This window comes from Taudactylus pleione, unplaced genomic scaffold (genome assembly GCF_031769625.1).
Source record: "Taudactylus pleione unplaced genomic scaffold, aTauple2 ptg000043l, whole genome shotgun sequence".
In the NCBI taxonomy this organism is placed as follows: domain Eukaryota; kingdom Metazoa; phylum Chordata; class Amphibia; order Anura; family Myobatrachidae; genus Taudactylus; species Taudactylus pleione.
This window is the reverse complement of record NW_028284445.1, coordinates 9172082-9188087: the sequence shown is the minus strand read 5'-3', so window position 1 is coordinate 9188087 and position 16006 is coordinate 9172082. Positions and strand designations below refer to the sequence as shown.

General features: G+C 42.5%; 1 protein-coding gene across 7 annotated transcripts in view; it reads left to right on the top strand.

Moving 5' to 3' along the window:
* The window catches only part of FRY (FRY microtubule binding protein), a 345271-nt gene that overhangs the window by 254573 nt on the left and 74692 nt on the right, over positions 1 to 16006 (top strand). For all 7 annotated transcript variants that reach the window (XM_088460246.1, XM_088460245.1, XM_088460242.1 and 4 more), the window contains exons 33-38: positions 287 to 433; positions 3163 to 3331; positions 4513 to 4603; positions 6543 to 6625; positions 8415 to 8565; positions 13512 to 13615. In XM_088460246.1, coding sequence (XP_088316372.1) covers positions 287 to 433; positions 3163 to 3331; positions 4513 to 4603; positions 6543 to 6625; positions 8415 to 8565; positions 13512 to 13615 — 745 coding nt within the window. The remainder of the gene's footprint in view (positions 1 to 286; positions 434 to 3162; positions 3332 to 4512; positions 4604 to 6542; positions 6626 to 8414; positions 8566 to 13511; positions 13616 to 16006) is intronic.

Here is a 16006-nt window from a genome sequence, read left to right as displayed (position 1 = left end):
AATAATTACTGTAATGCAGTTTAGAAGATGAGAATAAATATGTGGTTGCTATGGGTTACAGCAGCTTGCTGCACAGTTGCCTGTGCACCCATTTTTTCAATGCTCCTTGCGAGAATAAGCTATTTAGGATAGTCTGAGTAAATGGGACATTCTTGCTATTTACCAGCAACCTTGTGTGTTAATAAAGCCTGAACATGAAAGAACTGTTTGTGAAATTATTCTTGTGCACATTCTACTCTATACACCACTTTTTGTTCTATGTTATTCTTGCTGTGTTTCTGTGCAGTATGGTGATGAGGTGCCAGGCCAGGAGGTGGAAAATGCTTGGAATGCTTTGGCCAATAATGAGAAGTGGAGCAACAACCTTCGCATAACATTGCAATTCCTAATTAGTCTGTGTGGGGTCAGCAGTGACACAACTCTGTTGCCTTATGTAAGTTTCCAGACATTACCTCTGCTTGGCCTGTTTGTTCATTCGTTTTATTCATGTTTTATAGCATAATTGTCTCCTGAAGGTGTTGTGGAAATATCACACAGGCAGAAATTTGGGTGTAAGTTGCTGAGAGCTGCATTTCTGTAAACAGCAGAAATAGCATCTCCCGAGCCAATAGAGAACATACAAATGCTGATTAGAAAACGTCCTCTTGAATGTAAAATACTTTAATCTTGTACAATATGTTTTACAATGTCATTTTATTAGCTTTATTAATGTTTTTAGGTCTAAGTAGTGTAATGAATCCATTATGTCCAGTTTCTAATCACTTTTGCCATCTAGTATATATATATTGAAAGCATCAGTATAAGTAGCGCCTCTCCCATGCTTGTATTAGATTTGGATTTAAAATTAACATTATCTCTGTACTTCCTTAATGTCAACTGTAATTCTGAGGAATTATGTATATTTTCACTCTGAAATATCTATAACCAGTTTCTGGTTGGTGAAAGTGTGGTAGTGGATAGTGTTTGTGTGCGTGATTTGTGGTGCCTAATGCTGGGTACACACTGGGCGATATATTGGCAATTGATCGGCCAATATATCGTGCCCCCGTCGGCCAGTGTGTACAGACGATATGTCTGTGAACAAGGTCGTTCACAGACATATCGCATTGGCTGCGCTGCACAGCCAATGAACAGATATGTCTGCAGACATATCTGTCCATCGACAAGTGTGTGCAGGCGATCAGCCGATCGCCCGTACACAGGAGCGCTGAGGGGGGGGAGCCGCGAGCGGGTACTACTTACTCGGGTCCGGCACAGCTCCCCATCCACAACAGCCCAGCACACGAGACTGTCCGAGGCTGCTAAAGCAGCAGCCTGAGCAGTCTCCTATGCCAAAGGGGGGGGGGGCGATCATGCTGATCGCGCCCCCCATTGGCTGTGCACCGGGCTGAGGGGCACACAGTGCCCCCCTCCCTAGCGCGCAGTGTTGCAAATGTTTTTTTTGCCTCTCGAAGGGGGTGTGGCCAAGCCTTCCACGATTAGGCCACGCCCCCAGTCCGTCCCGTCCCGCTGCAGCATGCAGATGATGGTCGTTCAGTGTGTATGAATGACCATCATCTGCAGATATATCTGCAGATCACTCGATCTGCAGATATATCTGTCAGGTGTGTACCCACCTTTATTCTGGAACACAGGGAGATCTGTTGGGCCTGTTACTAGATGGGTGTGGCCTTGCCTCTTTGTGAGTGCTGGGGCCCTGTTTACATGATGAGCCGCCCACTGAAAGAGGTGTGGTCATAGCTCCATCTATTCAAACCTTGAAAGTAAAATATACACTGGAGTGCCAAAAGTAATGGGATAGCCATATGTAAAGGTAATAGTAGGTGGCATCACTATACTATGACGTCTTGGAAATGCCCAGACCTACATCAGTTGTGATGTGACATCTCGTGAGTCAGTTTGAACACCGGCTAGGCTGCTCATGGCAAGGTGACATGAATTATCGGAGTTCGAACGGGGCATGTATTCCATTTCCAAAGTTGTGAGGACATTCTACATTTTTCAATCTATGGTGTCACATGTGTACTGGGAATATGTCATGGAAGGCTTTACCACCCACCGTGGACAGCACAGTGGCCGTCCACAGGTGCTTAATGATCGTGACCAGCTGTGTCTGCCCAGAATTGTCTGTGGTAACAGACTAGCGACACTGGCTCATTTCACATCCACATTCAATGCAGGAGGTACCAGACACATATCTAGCAGGTCAGTACAGCATTCTTTAGTTTCCATGGGATATGTGAGCAGAATACCCACCAGACTGTTGCTGTTAACACTATAACAACGGTCACCCTCTCACCTGGGCTCGTGACGTCGCTAATTGGACCCTGGAGGACTGGCAACATGTGGAGTGGTCCGATGAGTCATGGTTCCAGTTGTTTCGAGCTGATTGTAGGGTTCCTGTGTGTGGCAAGTTGTCAACAAGGCACTGTGCAGGCTGGGGGTGGTTCTATAATGGTGCGAGGTGTGTTCACATGGCATGGGTTGAGTCCTCTGGTCCGTCATTGAACGGTAACCGCTACATTGCTTGATGACCATGTGCAGCCATTCATGGACTTCATGTACCCCCATAACGATGAAATATTCCAGCAGGATTATGCACTGTTTCATCGGTCCCAAATTGTCCAGAATTGGTTCAAGGAACATTTCTGGAGCGTTCCAACGAATGGTTTGGCCACCACATTCGCCCGACATGAACCAAATTGAGTATTTATGGGACGTGGTGGAGAGGTCCATTTGTACCCAAGATCCTGCACATACAAATATCAGGTAGTTGTTAGAAGCTATCTAGACTGCATGAGTCAACATCTCTGCAGAGGTCTTCCGTCCATTTCTGGAATCAATGTCACATTGATTTGCTTCAGTTCGCCGGGCTAGCGGGGTCCTACACGATACTAGTCATCTATCTCAGGACTTTTGGCACTTCAGTGTACAATATGACAGTATCTTCTAATTAGCACTAATATTGGTAAAATAGACATTTACTATTTGCCAGCCAAAACAATTTGAGCAAAATATCTCACTGACCACCTTTTTTTTTTTGTATTCATTAGAAGCACTATAACAAGGCTTAATAGAATTTTTTTTGGAAAACTTTCTTTGGTTAACCTGAAAAACTTTCAGGCCGAGACCTTTATCTTATTGTAATTTTATGTCCAATAGATCAAAAAAGTGGCAATCTACTTGTGCAGAAATAATACAATCCAGACGATGGAAGAGCTTCTCTTTGAGCTTCAACAGACTGATCCTGTGAACCCCATAGTTCAACATTGCGATAACCCTCCCTTCTATCGCTTCACCGCCAGCAACAAGGCCTCCGCTGCTCCCTCTGGTAAAGAATGAATGTTTTGATCTGTGAAGTCGAATTCTCAAATCTATAGCCTTTTTTTCCGCTCTTCATGTGCTTTTAACTTTCATCTATAAAGTATGTTGTAGCAAACGGAATGATCTAAGAAACAAAAGAAAGACTTCTGCCTACAGGGATTTACTCTGCTAAGAAACGGTTATTGGTGTTTGCTCTGGGAAATTCAGCTCTCTTCCTGCGCGTACAAGCAATCATATTGGAATCCTACAAGGATGATCAGCAGGCTGACAACACTTTTTTGGGGGGGGAACTTAGCACTGTTAGCCACTTTCTTTGTTGGAGATCAGTCCGAGATAAAAGGTTACATAAAAAAATCCATAACACAGCTTGTTGTATAGATTAAAGGATATATTGTTAAAGTGAATGGCTATGGCAGAATCCCGCCATAATTTCTATACCAGAGTAACAGAAGCAGGTATATCACTTCTAGGTGCATGAGAAACAATGGGTTAGTAGGGCATCTATAAGGTATGCACAAAGGGCTTTGTGGTTAGAGACATTGGAAGGTGATGGCTCACCATGTGAATAGTAAGGGGATGCTTTATAATAAGATTCAGGCGCACCTTCCAAAATTTCCAATGGCCAAAGAGTTACTGTTTTTTTATGTTTAAATGTCTTTTCCGGGATCTCTATTTACTCCTTTTCTCCATCACATCTATAACCTAAGGTGCTATGAGAAGGGTACAATTTTACTTTGTGTCTTAGTATACCGTTTCCGCTATAGGTTCTTCTCCTCTCGGTGTTGTCTAAGAATACCGTAAACACTGTCGGAATGTTGAAATATTACATGGTCACATATGGAAATTCTACTCTGCTTTCTCACAACCCAGTACAGCTTCATGATGGCCAGGAGTGTACACAGTATAAAGATTATAGGGTTATATGCTCTCTATTGTGTATAGACCTGTCTTTCCAACATTCTTGTGTATTTGGATTTGCTATATCTTAAAACAGCGGCAACAATATTAAATCAAATATCTATTCCTTTTGTCAACTCTTCAGTCCTGGATAAGAGAGAGCGTGGATGCATTTTATAAATATCCTGGAATATTTCATGTAAAACAGAGTTTAATGTATTTTGAAACTCTAATTCTAGCAACTACAAGGTGTAAAATAATAACTTGGAGATTGTTTATGCCATTTTTCAGGAACCACCTCAAGCAGCAATACTGTTGTCGCTGGCCAGGACGGCTTCCCTGATTTGGAAGAGTGCAGATTGGCTAAGGACACAGATGAGCGGTGGGTAACAGAAGTCATGTTTTGCCCTCTGTCTATAATACATGCCATTCTCTTCTTCATCATATACTACTTACTAATGCAGGGGACAGCCACCACTTCCGAAGCATCAGAGTTAATTTATCTATACCAAGCTAGGAACTCCCACAGCATCGCTATTATAAAAGCTTTCTATTCAACTTTGTAGTTCTATATGTGCATGTTTCTTCTGTTTTTGTAATACAAAAGATAGATATTGTATTTATTTTAACTCTGGTTCATTATGAAAATCACCTGCTGGTGGGCAAAATGTGGCTTGCCAGTCAACTAGATGTTCTCGGTGGAACACGATGAGATTCTTGGCTACAAAGACGTTAATCAAGCCACACAAACAAATATCTGTTAAAAAGACATTTATTACAAAGTAAAAGAAAATATATTCTAAACACTTAACTTGCTCGTCAGATCATCTACTTAGGACATAAATGGTTAACACTGGATCTAGGAGCCTCGATTGTCATACGTGGGGCTGGACACATGCATCAGGCAAAGGCTACTGAATCTCCTTTGTCCTGAACTTTTTATACCAGCTGCCATCAGGCTGCAGACACCACTTACAAATATGGGTATAAGTCTATTTCAAGCTACTCTATCGGTTAAATACTGATAAGACTGGTATAACAAGCTACGCATGCGTAGATACCTAAAGACTGATTCAATATGATTTACCGCCGGCCCCATGGCCAGCGGTTCAAATCCCGACAGCTGCATCCCGGCAGCAGTGAAAATCCCGATCATCGAAGGTAAGTATTGATTAACCTATTCTACCCCTAACCCTCCCTTATGGGTGCCCTCCCCTAATCCCCCCTCTAAGTGCCTAAACCTAACCCCCACTTCCCTGCCTCCTAAACCTAAGTCCCCCGGGGGGTGCCCAACCCTAACCTCCCCTCGGGGGTGCCTAACCCTCCCTTCCCCTAGCCTAAACCTAACCTCCCGGGGAGGGTGCCTAACCCTAAGTCCCCCCCCCCCCCGGGACTGCCACAGTATTTCCCCTCACATATTATGCCACATCATAATGCCCCTTACACGTTAGTCCACACATTAGTTGTGCACTTGTACACATTATGCCACACATTAGTAGTGACATTATACACATTATGCCACCCAGTAATGCCCCTAACACATTATGCCACCCAGTAATGCCCTTAACATATTATAGCACAAATGTATCATCCCCCAATCCCCTCCTTATGCCTCTATTAGTGAATCATGATTACATTCATTCCAGCCCCAGTCCCGAGTGTCCCTTCCAGCCCAAGCTCCCAATGGCACTTTTAGCCCCAGCTCCCAGTGGCAATTCCAGTCCAGCATCTCTTCCAGCCCCTCTTCCAGCCCTAACACTAAGTGACTTACCTTCCGCTGGTTACCTACCCGCCGCCAGCCCGCGGCTCTTCTGCAGGAGAGACGTGACGTCATGAAGTCTCTCCGTCCAGCATATATTAATAGCGGTGTGCCCGGCAGTGAAGGAGCTGGGTGCACCACTACCAATATGCATAGCAGTGGGGGCACTCATAGTTCCATAGTGGTGGTGGCGACCAGTTCTGCCCACAGGGCACTTGCGTTTTGAGCGACGGTACCGGCCGCACCACCCTAGTTACGGCCCTTCTCCTTCTTCCCCTTCGTGTTTGCTTGTCTTTCCAACAGTTTCTATCTTGTCTGTCTCTACCACCCCCTATCTCTCTTATCCCCTTTGTTTTTGTTCCTTTTGTCTTAAATGTACCTCTGCTTTTCAGCTTGAATACGTTTATAGCCTTTTATAAGTTAGGACGTGCATAACACAAACGTACATATGTAAAATTGATGGCATATCAAGGGCTATAATTGTGGTGGTATTATATTGTGCAGAATGATACATTTTCATTTGTGTGTATATATTTTGTTAATACAATGAATTTGTTTAAAGGTTTGGGAATGTAATCAGAGCTCATACAAGACTGGAATCCAGATACAGTAACAGCTCCGGAGGATCCTATGATGACGATAAAAGTTAGTGAAGTTTTTCCATTGATTATGACAATTGTGCCGGTCTTTGTACTTGTACCTGGCCTGTAATCTCAGACTTTCCTGATCTGATGCCCCCTTCCACTTGTCCTCTGATGCAAGAATCTGTAAGATCGGTGCTATTTTCTCAATAATTTTCCTCGGTGAGGCTATTTGTTCCATTAAAGTGTGTGGACAAATTCTAAGAATGAAAAAAAAAAATAATGTCCAAATGACTTCTTAATAGAGATGATTGAACCAGACACACATCATTTCTTAAACTGGTTTGTCGAATTGGCACAAAAAATCAAACATTTTCCTGAATTTCTCTTTGAAACAATAAAAAAGAAATGGAGCTAAATTCTTGGAAGTTTGGCTGGTTTTATTAGACTCACATATGCACAAACTGACTTGAAATTATGCTTAATTTAATTTTGATGCATTAAACTGTTAACTTCCAACTCTGTAGTGTTTGCAGTTGAAATTTAACAAACAAAATGAAGTTTTTGTTTAAAAAAAAAAAGATAATTTAAATCGAATTTTGAACCAGTTTTAAGAAATTCAAGCATTATTTATTTATTAACAGTTTCTTATATAGCGCAGCATATTTTGTTTCGCTTTACAATTGGAACATTAATAGAACAAAACTGGGTAATAGACAGATATACTGTATAGGTAGGAAGGCCCTGCTCGCATGCTTACAAACATCTTTACTCATTAATATAAACTAATGTTCAGAAAAAAAATAAAGGGTGGGATTTATCAAATCTTGGAGAGGGATAAAGTGGAGAAGTTGCTCATAGCAACCAATCGGCTTCTAACTGTCATTTTTCTAGCACAGCCTGTAAAATGACAGCTAATTGGTTGGTATGGGCATCTTCTCCACTTTCTTTCTCCATGATTTAATAAAACTTCCCCAAAGTTTTTGTGCTAAATATGCTGCATTACAGAAAGCTGATCATCATTCATATAAAGTGAAAGCTGACCATCATACATACAAAGTGAAAGCTGACCATCATACATACAAAGTGAAAGCTGACCATCATACATACAAAGTGAAAGCTCACTATCATACATACAAAGTGAAAGCTGATCATCATACATACAAAGTGAAAGCTGACCATCATACATATAAAGTAAAAGCTGACCATCATACATACAAAGTGAAAGCTGATCATCATACATACAAAGTGAAAGCTGATCATCATACATACAAAGTGAAAGCTGACCATCATACATATAAAGGGAACATTAGCTTTTAAATCTGTTAGGTGATGTTGAAATGCTTGTACAAAATGCTGTATTGGAAAAATGTCCTAACGAAGGGATTGATTCCCAGATGGACCCTAGAGCTGTACACAACGGCTGTGCAGAATTATGCGAGAGCCGCAGGAGGCGTCTTTAGTAAAAATGCGCCCACTGCAGGTTTCTGTGATCCGCTGCTGCATCTAAAGATGCAGCATTAGATCATCTGTGTGAGCATCAGACATCTGAGTAATAACACTGCCGGAATGTCCAGAAAATGAGGCCAACGAGACCCTGTTTTCTGAAATGCTGCCTGTCAATCATGCTGCCTGTCAATCATGCTGCGGCCTTTGGGCCACTGGGGGAAATAGATCTACACATGCCCAGTGCAGCTCCTACACACGCGTAGGTCTGCGAACATCATGTAAATATCGAATTTATGTTCATCTCTGAATGAGCCCCTGAATGTGTAATTACATTACCGTACCAAAACATCTATTTTTTTTTTTACACTTTGAAGTACTGTAATTAATGTGATCTTCTGTTGTAGATGATCCGGTGTCTCCTTATATCAGCTGGATGTTAAATATAGTGGAGAGTAATCAGCCGCAGCCTCTGCCAATGCCCTGCAATGGGGGATGCTGGGCACCTCTAGTAGACTATCTCCCTGAGACCATTACCCCACGTGGACCCCTTCATAGGTGAGGAGGAGATTGGTTTTTGTTACCTGTAAAGTTGATTGCTACTAAAATATAAATAAATAGGATCTCAGTATTTCTTTTGGAGGTTTCTATTTGCATGAGAGCTGTCACTGGATGAATCCGTTCTATATTTCACATTGTTTGGTTTAGTTAAGTAAAACTTTAGCTAGATATTGTTTTTTTTCTTTTCAAAAAATACTCAGCTCTCATTGCCTAACTGGCACTAAATATACAAGCCAGTGATACCCCTTTTACACCAGAGCTAAAACCCGGGTTATAGCAGGGTTAACCCAGGTAGCTCTTTGGTGTAAAAGGGGACAGGGTTGGTTTCCCGGGTCGGGTGACCCAGCAATCCAACGCAGGTAACTTGCAGGGTTTAACTCGGGAATGACCCCAAACCCTGTAGTGTAAACGGCACGATCCGGGTCATGATGACCTGGAGTGTGTCGCATGCCGTAGTAAATATTCACTGTTTTTCCACAAACATTGAATTTATTTTTCAACCTTGATAACATTATTATCTTTGTATTATCAATGCAGGTTACACACAGAATTACTGCTTGATATCCGTACTTTCTCTCTCACCACTTTTTCTGATATTACGCCAATGTGCTGTCCTATTCACTGCTCTAGTAAACAAGTTGCAGCAGGTTTAGAATAGTCCTAATGCCAGGAATGCAGAATACAAACATACAGGAGATGTCTGACGCTGTGATAAGCGTGCTTTGTGAGTTTAGTGCCCCCTCGTGCACTGTCCACGTGAGCACCATCATTCCACACTTTTATCAGTGCTGACATTTTTTGCATTACTTTCAGTGATAGTGATGAAATCACACAGAGAGAAACAGAACACAGACCTGTACCCTTCTGTTCTGCTGGGATTGCGTGACTGGAACACAGGTGTCTCGTCCTCTAGACTTTTATTATAGTTCACTTTGCGTATCTGGTGCTGAGAATCTTCTGGGCAGATGCCATATATAACTTATTTTTATGAATTTGTGTATATTACTGCTGTTAGCATCCATTTGTTAGCCTAGGCACCTTTCATCACTGTGTACAGTGGTTTGCATTACGGCCTGATAGGGGCTTTTTGGCCCCGTTCCAATCCAGCCTGCTATCTGTGTGGCGTTTATCCAAATGTTGAGTGGGTTTCCTATGGGTGATCCAGTTTCATCCTACAGTCCTTTTATGGTAAAGGACCACTATACTAAAAACACAAGTGTTTTGTATATAAAACAGTCCCTTGCCTAATGGAACTATTTCCAATGACTGTACAGCTGACTGAAGACTAGTTTTACCAGCAATGTAATGCAATATCATGTTCTCATCAGTGTTCTGCTAGCTCATGTTTTCGGCGATGTTCTACTAGCTGTATTCTGCTAGCTGTATTCAAGGCATGTGGTCAAAATGCAGACGACCTGGAAGCCGTCTGACTAAATCCCGGCATCTAAATTCTGATGCGGGACTAAAGACGGGCGTCGGGATTTCCGGGTCTGGATACCGACTGTTAGCGCTTAGCCGAGGGGATGGTTAGATTTAGGCACCCCGGGGGACTTAAGGTTAGGCACCACCCCGGGGGGGGGGGGGGGTTCGGTTTAGGGTGCAGGGAGGGGGGGGTTAGGATTAGGCACCACCGGGGGGAGATTAGGATTAGGCACCATCCCGGGAGGGTTAGGTTTAGGGTGCGGGGAGGGGGGTTAGGTTTAGGCACCCCGGGGGGAGAGATTAGGGTTAGGCACCACTAAGGGAGGTTTGGGGGGGAGGGGAGGGTTAGGGCACTTACCAGCCCCAGTCGGGATCTTCAGCGTTTGGGATGCAGCGACGGTATTTGGTCAGACGGCTTCCCAGCCGTCATCATTTCATATCCAACCCGTATTCTCAATAGTGTTCTTTAAACTAGTGTTCTTAACAGTGTTCTGCAAGCTAGTGCTTTACAAGCTAGTGTTCTCAGCAGTGTTCTGCAGAATAGTTCTCTCAGCAGTGTTCTGCTAGCTGGTGTTCTCAGTGGTGGTCTGCTAGCCAGTGCTCTCAGCCATTGGCGTAAGTTCATCCCAGACGCAAGTTATAATTTGGTGCCCCCCCGTCACAGCCGCTGACACTGTAATGTAGCAATTTGCATGCAGACAGGCTACAGATAGACAAAGGCAGCAGCTGATGGTCTGACATGGAGACTCCACTAGTGTATGGTGGCTTCTCAGGTGCCGGGAAGATGTGCCATGTATTGGGTACACTCCGGGTACATAGTTACAGCCTTAAGTGGGGTGAATATGTTGTGGACAATGGTGGAGGTGCCTCTTCAAAGCTGGAGCCCAGAGGCAGGTGCCTCCATTGTCTCCCATACTCTAGTTCTGCCCCTGCTCTCAGCAGTGTTCTGCAAACTAGTGTTCTCTGCAGTGTTTTGCAAGCTATTGCTTCAGCAGTGTCCTGCAAATTAGTGTTCTCAGCAGTGTCCTGCTAGCTAATGTTCTTAGCGGTGTTCTGCTAGCTAGTGCTCTCAGCAGTGATCTGTTAGTGTTATCAGCAGTGTTCTACAAACTACTGTTCTCTGCAGTGTTCTTCAAACTAGTGTTGTGCAAAGTAGTGCATTCAGCAGTATTCTGAACGCTAGTGTTCCCAGCAGTGTTTTCCAAGCTAGTGTTCTGCAATAGCTGGCTAAGGGAGGCTGTCTGCTGCCTGTAACATTCATCAATCGGTAAATGACAAAGTCTTCTGGGTATAGGAATACGTTTTCCCTACCCTGCACCCATTGAACATCGCAACCATGCAAACGCAGCTGAAGAAATCACTGGGTAAATGGCAGGGTTGCCTAAAAACAGATTTATTTGATTTAAATCAGATTTTTGGGATTGAAATAGGATTTTTTAGTAAACACTTTTTAAGTAAATGTTTTACATTTTTAAACATTTATTTTAAAAAATGTTTTAAAAAAAAATCTATTTAAATCAAATAAATCCGTTTTTATTTTATTTTTTAAATAAATCCAATTTTATGCAACCCTGGTAAATGGTGCCGTCATTGTTTTCCCAGAGATATGCACATGGCGCAGTGCCAGAGTCTTCATTGCATATTTGCCAGGGCAAGGGGTGGGCCAAGCGCTGAGATTGCATATGGGCCCCTCCTCTGATAAAATGTCCCTATGTGTTTATCTGTTGTGCTAGAATTACATTTTGAGCTTGACATCCCTTGCTAAATTGTACAGCACTGTTGAATATGTTGGAAATGTTTAACTAACTAATGGATTTCAATAAGAACATACAGTAGTATTGAACTCCTATCTGGACCCGTATTCAATTCGAGGCGAAAAGCCAAGATCCGCAAAAAAGTATTGCCGATTGCGACTTTTTGCCAGGTGGAAACTTATCTCCGTATTCAATTCCATCTGCTTTTTGCATATGCGAAAATGCAATGTAATTGGCGAAAAAGATTCGCTATGAATAGGTGGAGAAAAAAAGTGCAAAATCGTTATTTTGGGGTGCAAAGGTGGGGAAACCACTCAGCACCCTTGGGATAGCCCCCAAAGGATAACTGCGTAAAAAAAAAAAAAAAAAGTGAGGAACGTCCCAAAAGAGCACTTTGGAACAGCGGGTGAAAAAGTGCACAGTGGGGGTACAAACCTAAAAAGTGACGAATTTGACTTTTGGGGGGTCGGCAAGTATGGGTGAGGTGTTTTTTTCATTGCAGGTGTTTGCTGAAGGTGCATTTTTAAATTTCTTATAACTTCACTTTAGCAACTTTTAAATATGCTTGTACCCATTTTCAAGTACCCCAAATTTGACAGGATTACTTATTTTTTCCCAAAAATACTGCTTTATGCCATTCTTCACCACTTGTGCAAAGACACTAAATAGTGGCAATTGTGTGAACTTAAGTACCCCAAATTGGTTCATTAGAGCGAATTGGGCACTACTACATTGATCCCCAAAGTTTCCACATCTTTTTGGGGGTTCAGTCTGATTTCCCCGATTCTGACGCCACTTTTCGCCTGTTTTGACATCGCGTATCTCCGTTTTCGCGTCTTTTGGAATTGATTAGGGCGAATCGCGGGTACGCGCACGATAAGTTTCCGCGGCTATAATACAAGATGTAGGCTAAAAGTCCAGCAGGTGACAAAATTATCGCGGGTCAGTAGTTTCCATCCCCATACCTGTTTACATGCTTTTGTTAGCATTAACATGCTAGTACATAGGTTCTCAAACTCAGTCCTCAAGATCCCAAACAGTGCATGTTTTCCAGGTCTCCTCACAGAATGACAAGTGAAATAATTAGCTCCACCTGTGGATCTTTTAAAATGTGTCAGTGAGTAATGAAAATGAATACACCTGTGCCCCTGCTAGGTGACCTGGAAAATGTTAACTGTTTGGGGTTTTGAGGACTGAGTTTGAGAACCACTGTGCTAGTAAATACAGGAATTTAGGTCTGAACCTTAAGGCCCCCATACATCAGCAATTTGAAAAGCACAATTTGAAGATGGATTGCCGAATTTTAGGATTTCTCAATCTACCAAGTTGCGCCCATACATTTCAGATCCTTTTTCAGTGATTTGCAGATCGATTGCAGCAAACACAGATCTGCCAATCCTGAAAGGCCCATCCTTTTATGGTAACAGTCTGCAAATCTGCTGATCATGTCCATACACTAGCAATTTACAGCCCCAATCCATCTGTGAAATCCAACATGTTGGACAATCTGATTTAACAATTCCAATCACTTTTTGGTTGCAATCTGTGATCTGAGAAGCTGAAGCCCATACATTGCAGATATTTATACACAATCATCTGCAAATTACAGAATTGCTGATGTATGGGGACCTTTTATAGAGGTCTGATCCACAAAAGGTATTTTGTTTTGTTACAACTTTACGCTTTGCAAAGTAACCAAGTGAAAATGCAGAGAGAATAGAAGAACATTTATATTGCTAATTTATTTCTGGTGTCTGTCTTGTGCAGGTGTAACATTGCAGTGATATTCATGACGGAGATGGTGGTGGATCACAGTGTGAGAGAAGACTGGGCCCTGCACCTGCCTCTGCTGCTCCATGCTCTCTTCTTAGGCAAGTACCATCTCCTAGTATATTCTTATTTCAGGAATAAATCCTGTTAGCTTATCAGGTGGATATTTTAGCAGATATCTTCTCTACCACTGCAAGTTCTGCTGAGTGCCTATACGTAGGCTTACCATACTATCCCTTTAAACTGGGACACTCATGAATTAAGGTGCCCATACATCAGCGAGTTTGTTTGGCGATCCGGTGATGCGACGGGAAATGCCGGCATTTACATGTGGAAACGCCGACCTCGCACCATCGATGTTCTGCGATCCGTCGCCAGATCGCAGACATTTGTCATGTTAAATGTCGGCGATTTGACAGTTGCGATCATGTTTTGATCACGATCGTCAAATCGCCGAAATCCAACATGTTGGATTTCTGCGATCCTGCGATGCTGGGTTGCAGCATTGCGGGATCATGGCAATCCATCACAGATGTATGGGGCTCATTACACAGGTTCTGTGGCTGATTAATACCAGGTGAAATGCAGACTTGAAGTAAGCCAATCACAGAACCTGTGTAATACATGAGTGTCCCCAGTTTAAAGGGATAGTATGGTAAGCCAACCTACAGTATACCCAGCAGACGCATTCATTCTATGGGTCAAGATTTATGCAGATGTATAGGTTATAAATATTAGTCTAACAGTTACCCCATTTATGTTGCTGGTCCCTAGAAAATTCACAGACTACATAATGGGCGCAGCCTACAAAAGCAGATTCCTCTACTGTGTGTAGGTTACACAGGTTCTTTAATACTGAAGGTACTGGCTCGTAAACTCACTGCATCTTCCCATGCCAGGCACCAGCCCCAGTGTCATCTATCAATATTTCATATAGAGTTCCCAAAGCGCACTTCTACAAGACAGATACGCCTTTACAGTCTTTAATTCTATACATATTATCATGATTTATTATATTTGTCAAGTATGATTTTGTAACTTATGACTATCAGTATAACACAGGATCCGGACATAACTACAATGTGTGCCCATTTCCATGCAACTCTCAGAATCCATCTCCATCCAATAGCTGGCTGGGAGTTATGGGAGACACCATCCAGCTGAGTTGCTAAGGGTTACCTCTTTCTGAGTTTTAAGCAATATCCTGAAGTGTGAAATCAGTGTTCTAATTCTTGTCACATACATTTCCGCTTTATAATAATAGCACTGGTTCCTTGGCGTACATTGTTATTCATAAGCTTTAACAAATGTGACAATTTTTAACAAATCATCATTTTAAGACTTGACCTGAACTTTGTGATTTATAAAGTAATATTATTTGACAAAGGACTTTAGCTCTCCCTGAAGAGCCTAGGCTCATTAATTTGAGAGACAACTTAACAAGCTAATCTCTCTTACTGTTCACGGTTCATGCTTCCACTTGTGTGTCCTATAGTTAAATGTTCTAAAATATGAGAAGTCTAGAACATTGAAAGTGATTGATTGTTCCAAATAAGCATCTTCATGGGACATGACTGAGTAATCTAAAATAAGTTTCTGTTTATAATGCAGACCTGTCTCCAGGGGGTGGTGATGGGGTGTTGTATTCAGTCTTTGGCAACATGCTGGTGTATACTTCTCTGAGATTTGCAGTAGCCCAGTATCGCTCATTATCCTGTGCACCTCAATGGGATGTGAGGGAAAAATGTCCATGTTGGTGTCCGCAAAGGGCCTGCATTCCGATAGCACTGGATGACATGTAATTGCTCTCTTGGAAGCTCTGCTCTATCCGTCTTATCCACCTTTATAATGTCACTATATATCCAGCATTGCGCAAAAAAAACAAAAAGCAATTGATTTGCATGATTTAAATCCAATTGGGATTGATTGAAATTTGAGGAGGTTATCTGAAAAGCGTGATCTACTGATATTAAAGTGTGTGTTGGTAAGCATCCACCAGCCACCATTTGAGACAGCTGATGATTTGGTCTTCAGCTTGATCACCAGGCAACCAGACCTGCACAATTTGGTCATCTGTGTGTCGGTCCAAAATGGCCACAGATCTGTTTTTTTAGTGATCGGTGGTGTATATGTACAGCTTCATTTTAACTTGCCTTTATTAAGCACAGCAGATGCTATATTATAATATACTATTCATATATAACTGAATGATCTCTGTTGGCCATAATAAAAAGTATTGTCTAGTTTGGGATGATCCCCTTTACCAGGGGCTGGCTGGCAACTATCAGCCTGGGGGGCAAACACAACCATGTGGCCCCAACTTTTCTACCAGCAAACTGTGGGGGGAATTCAATTCAATGCGATGCTAAATATATTCAATACACTGCGCTGTTTGCCTGGTCGAAGATTGGTCAGAGAATGCCGGTTCTCCTTACTTAACCTGGGTGTTTAGTCGTGAGAACCGGCATTCTCTGACTAAAGTGCCAGCTGCG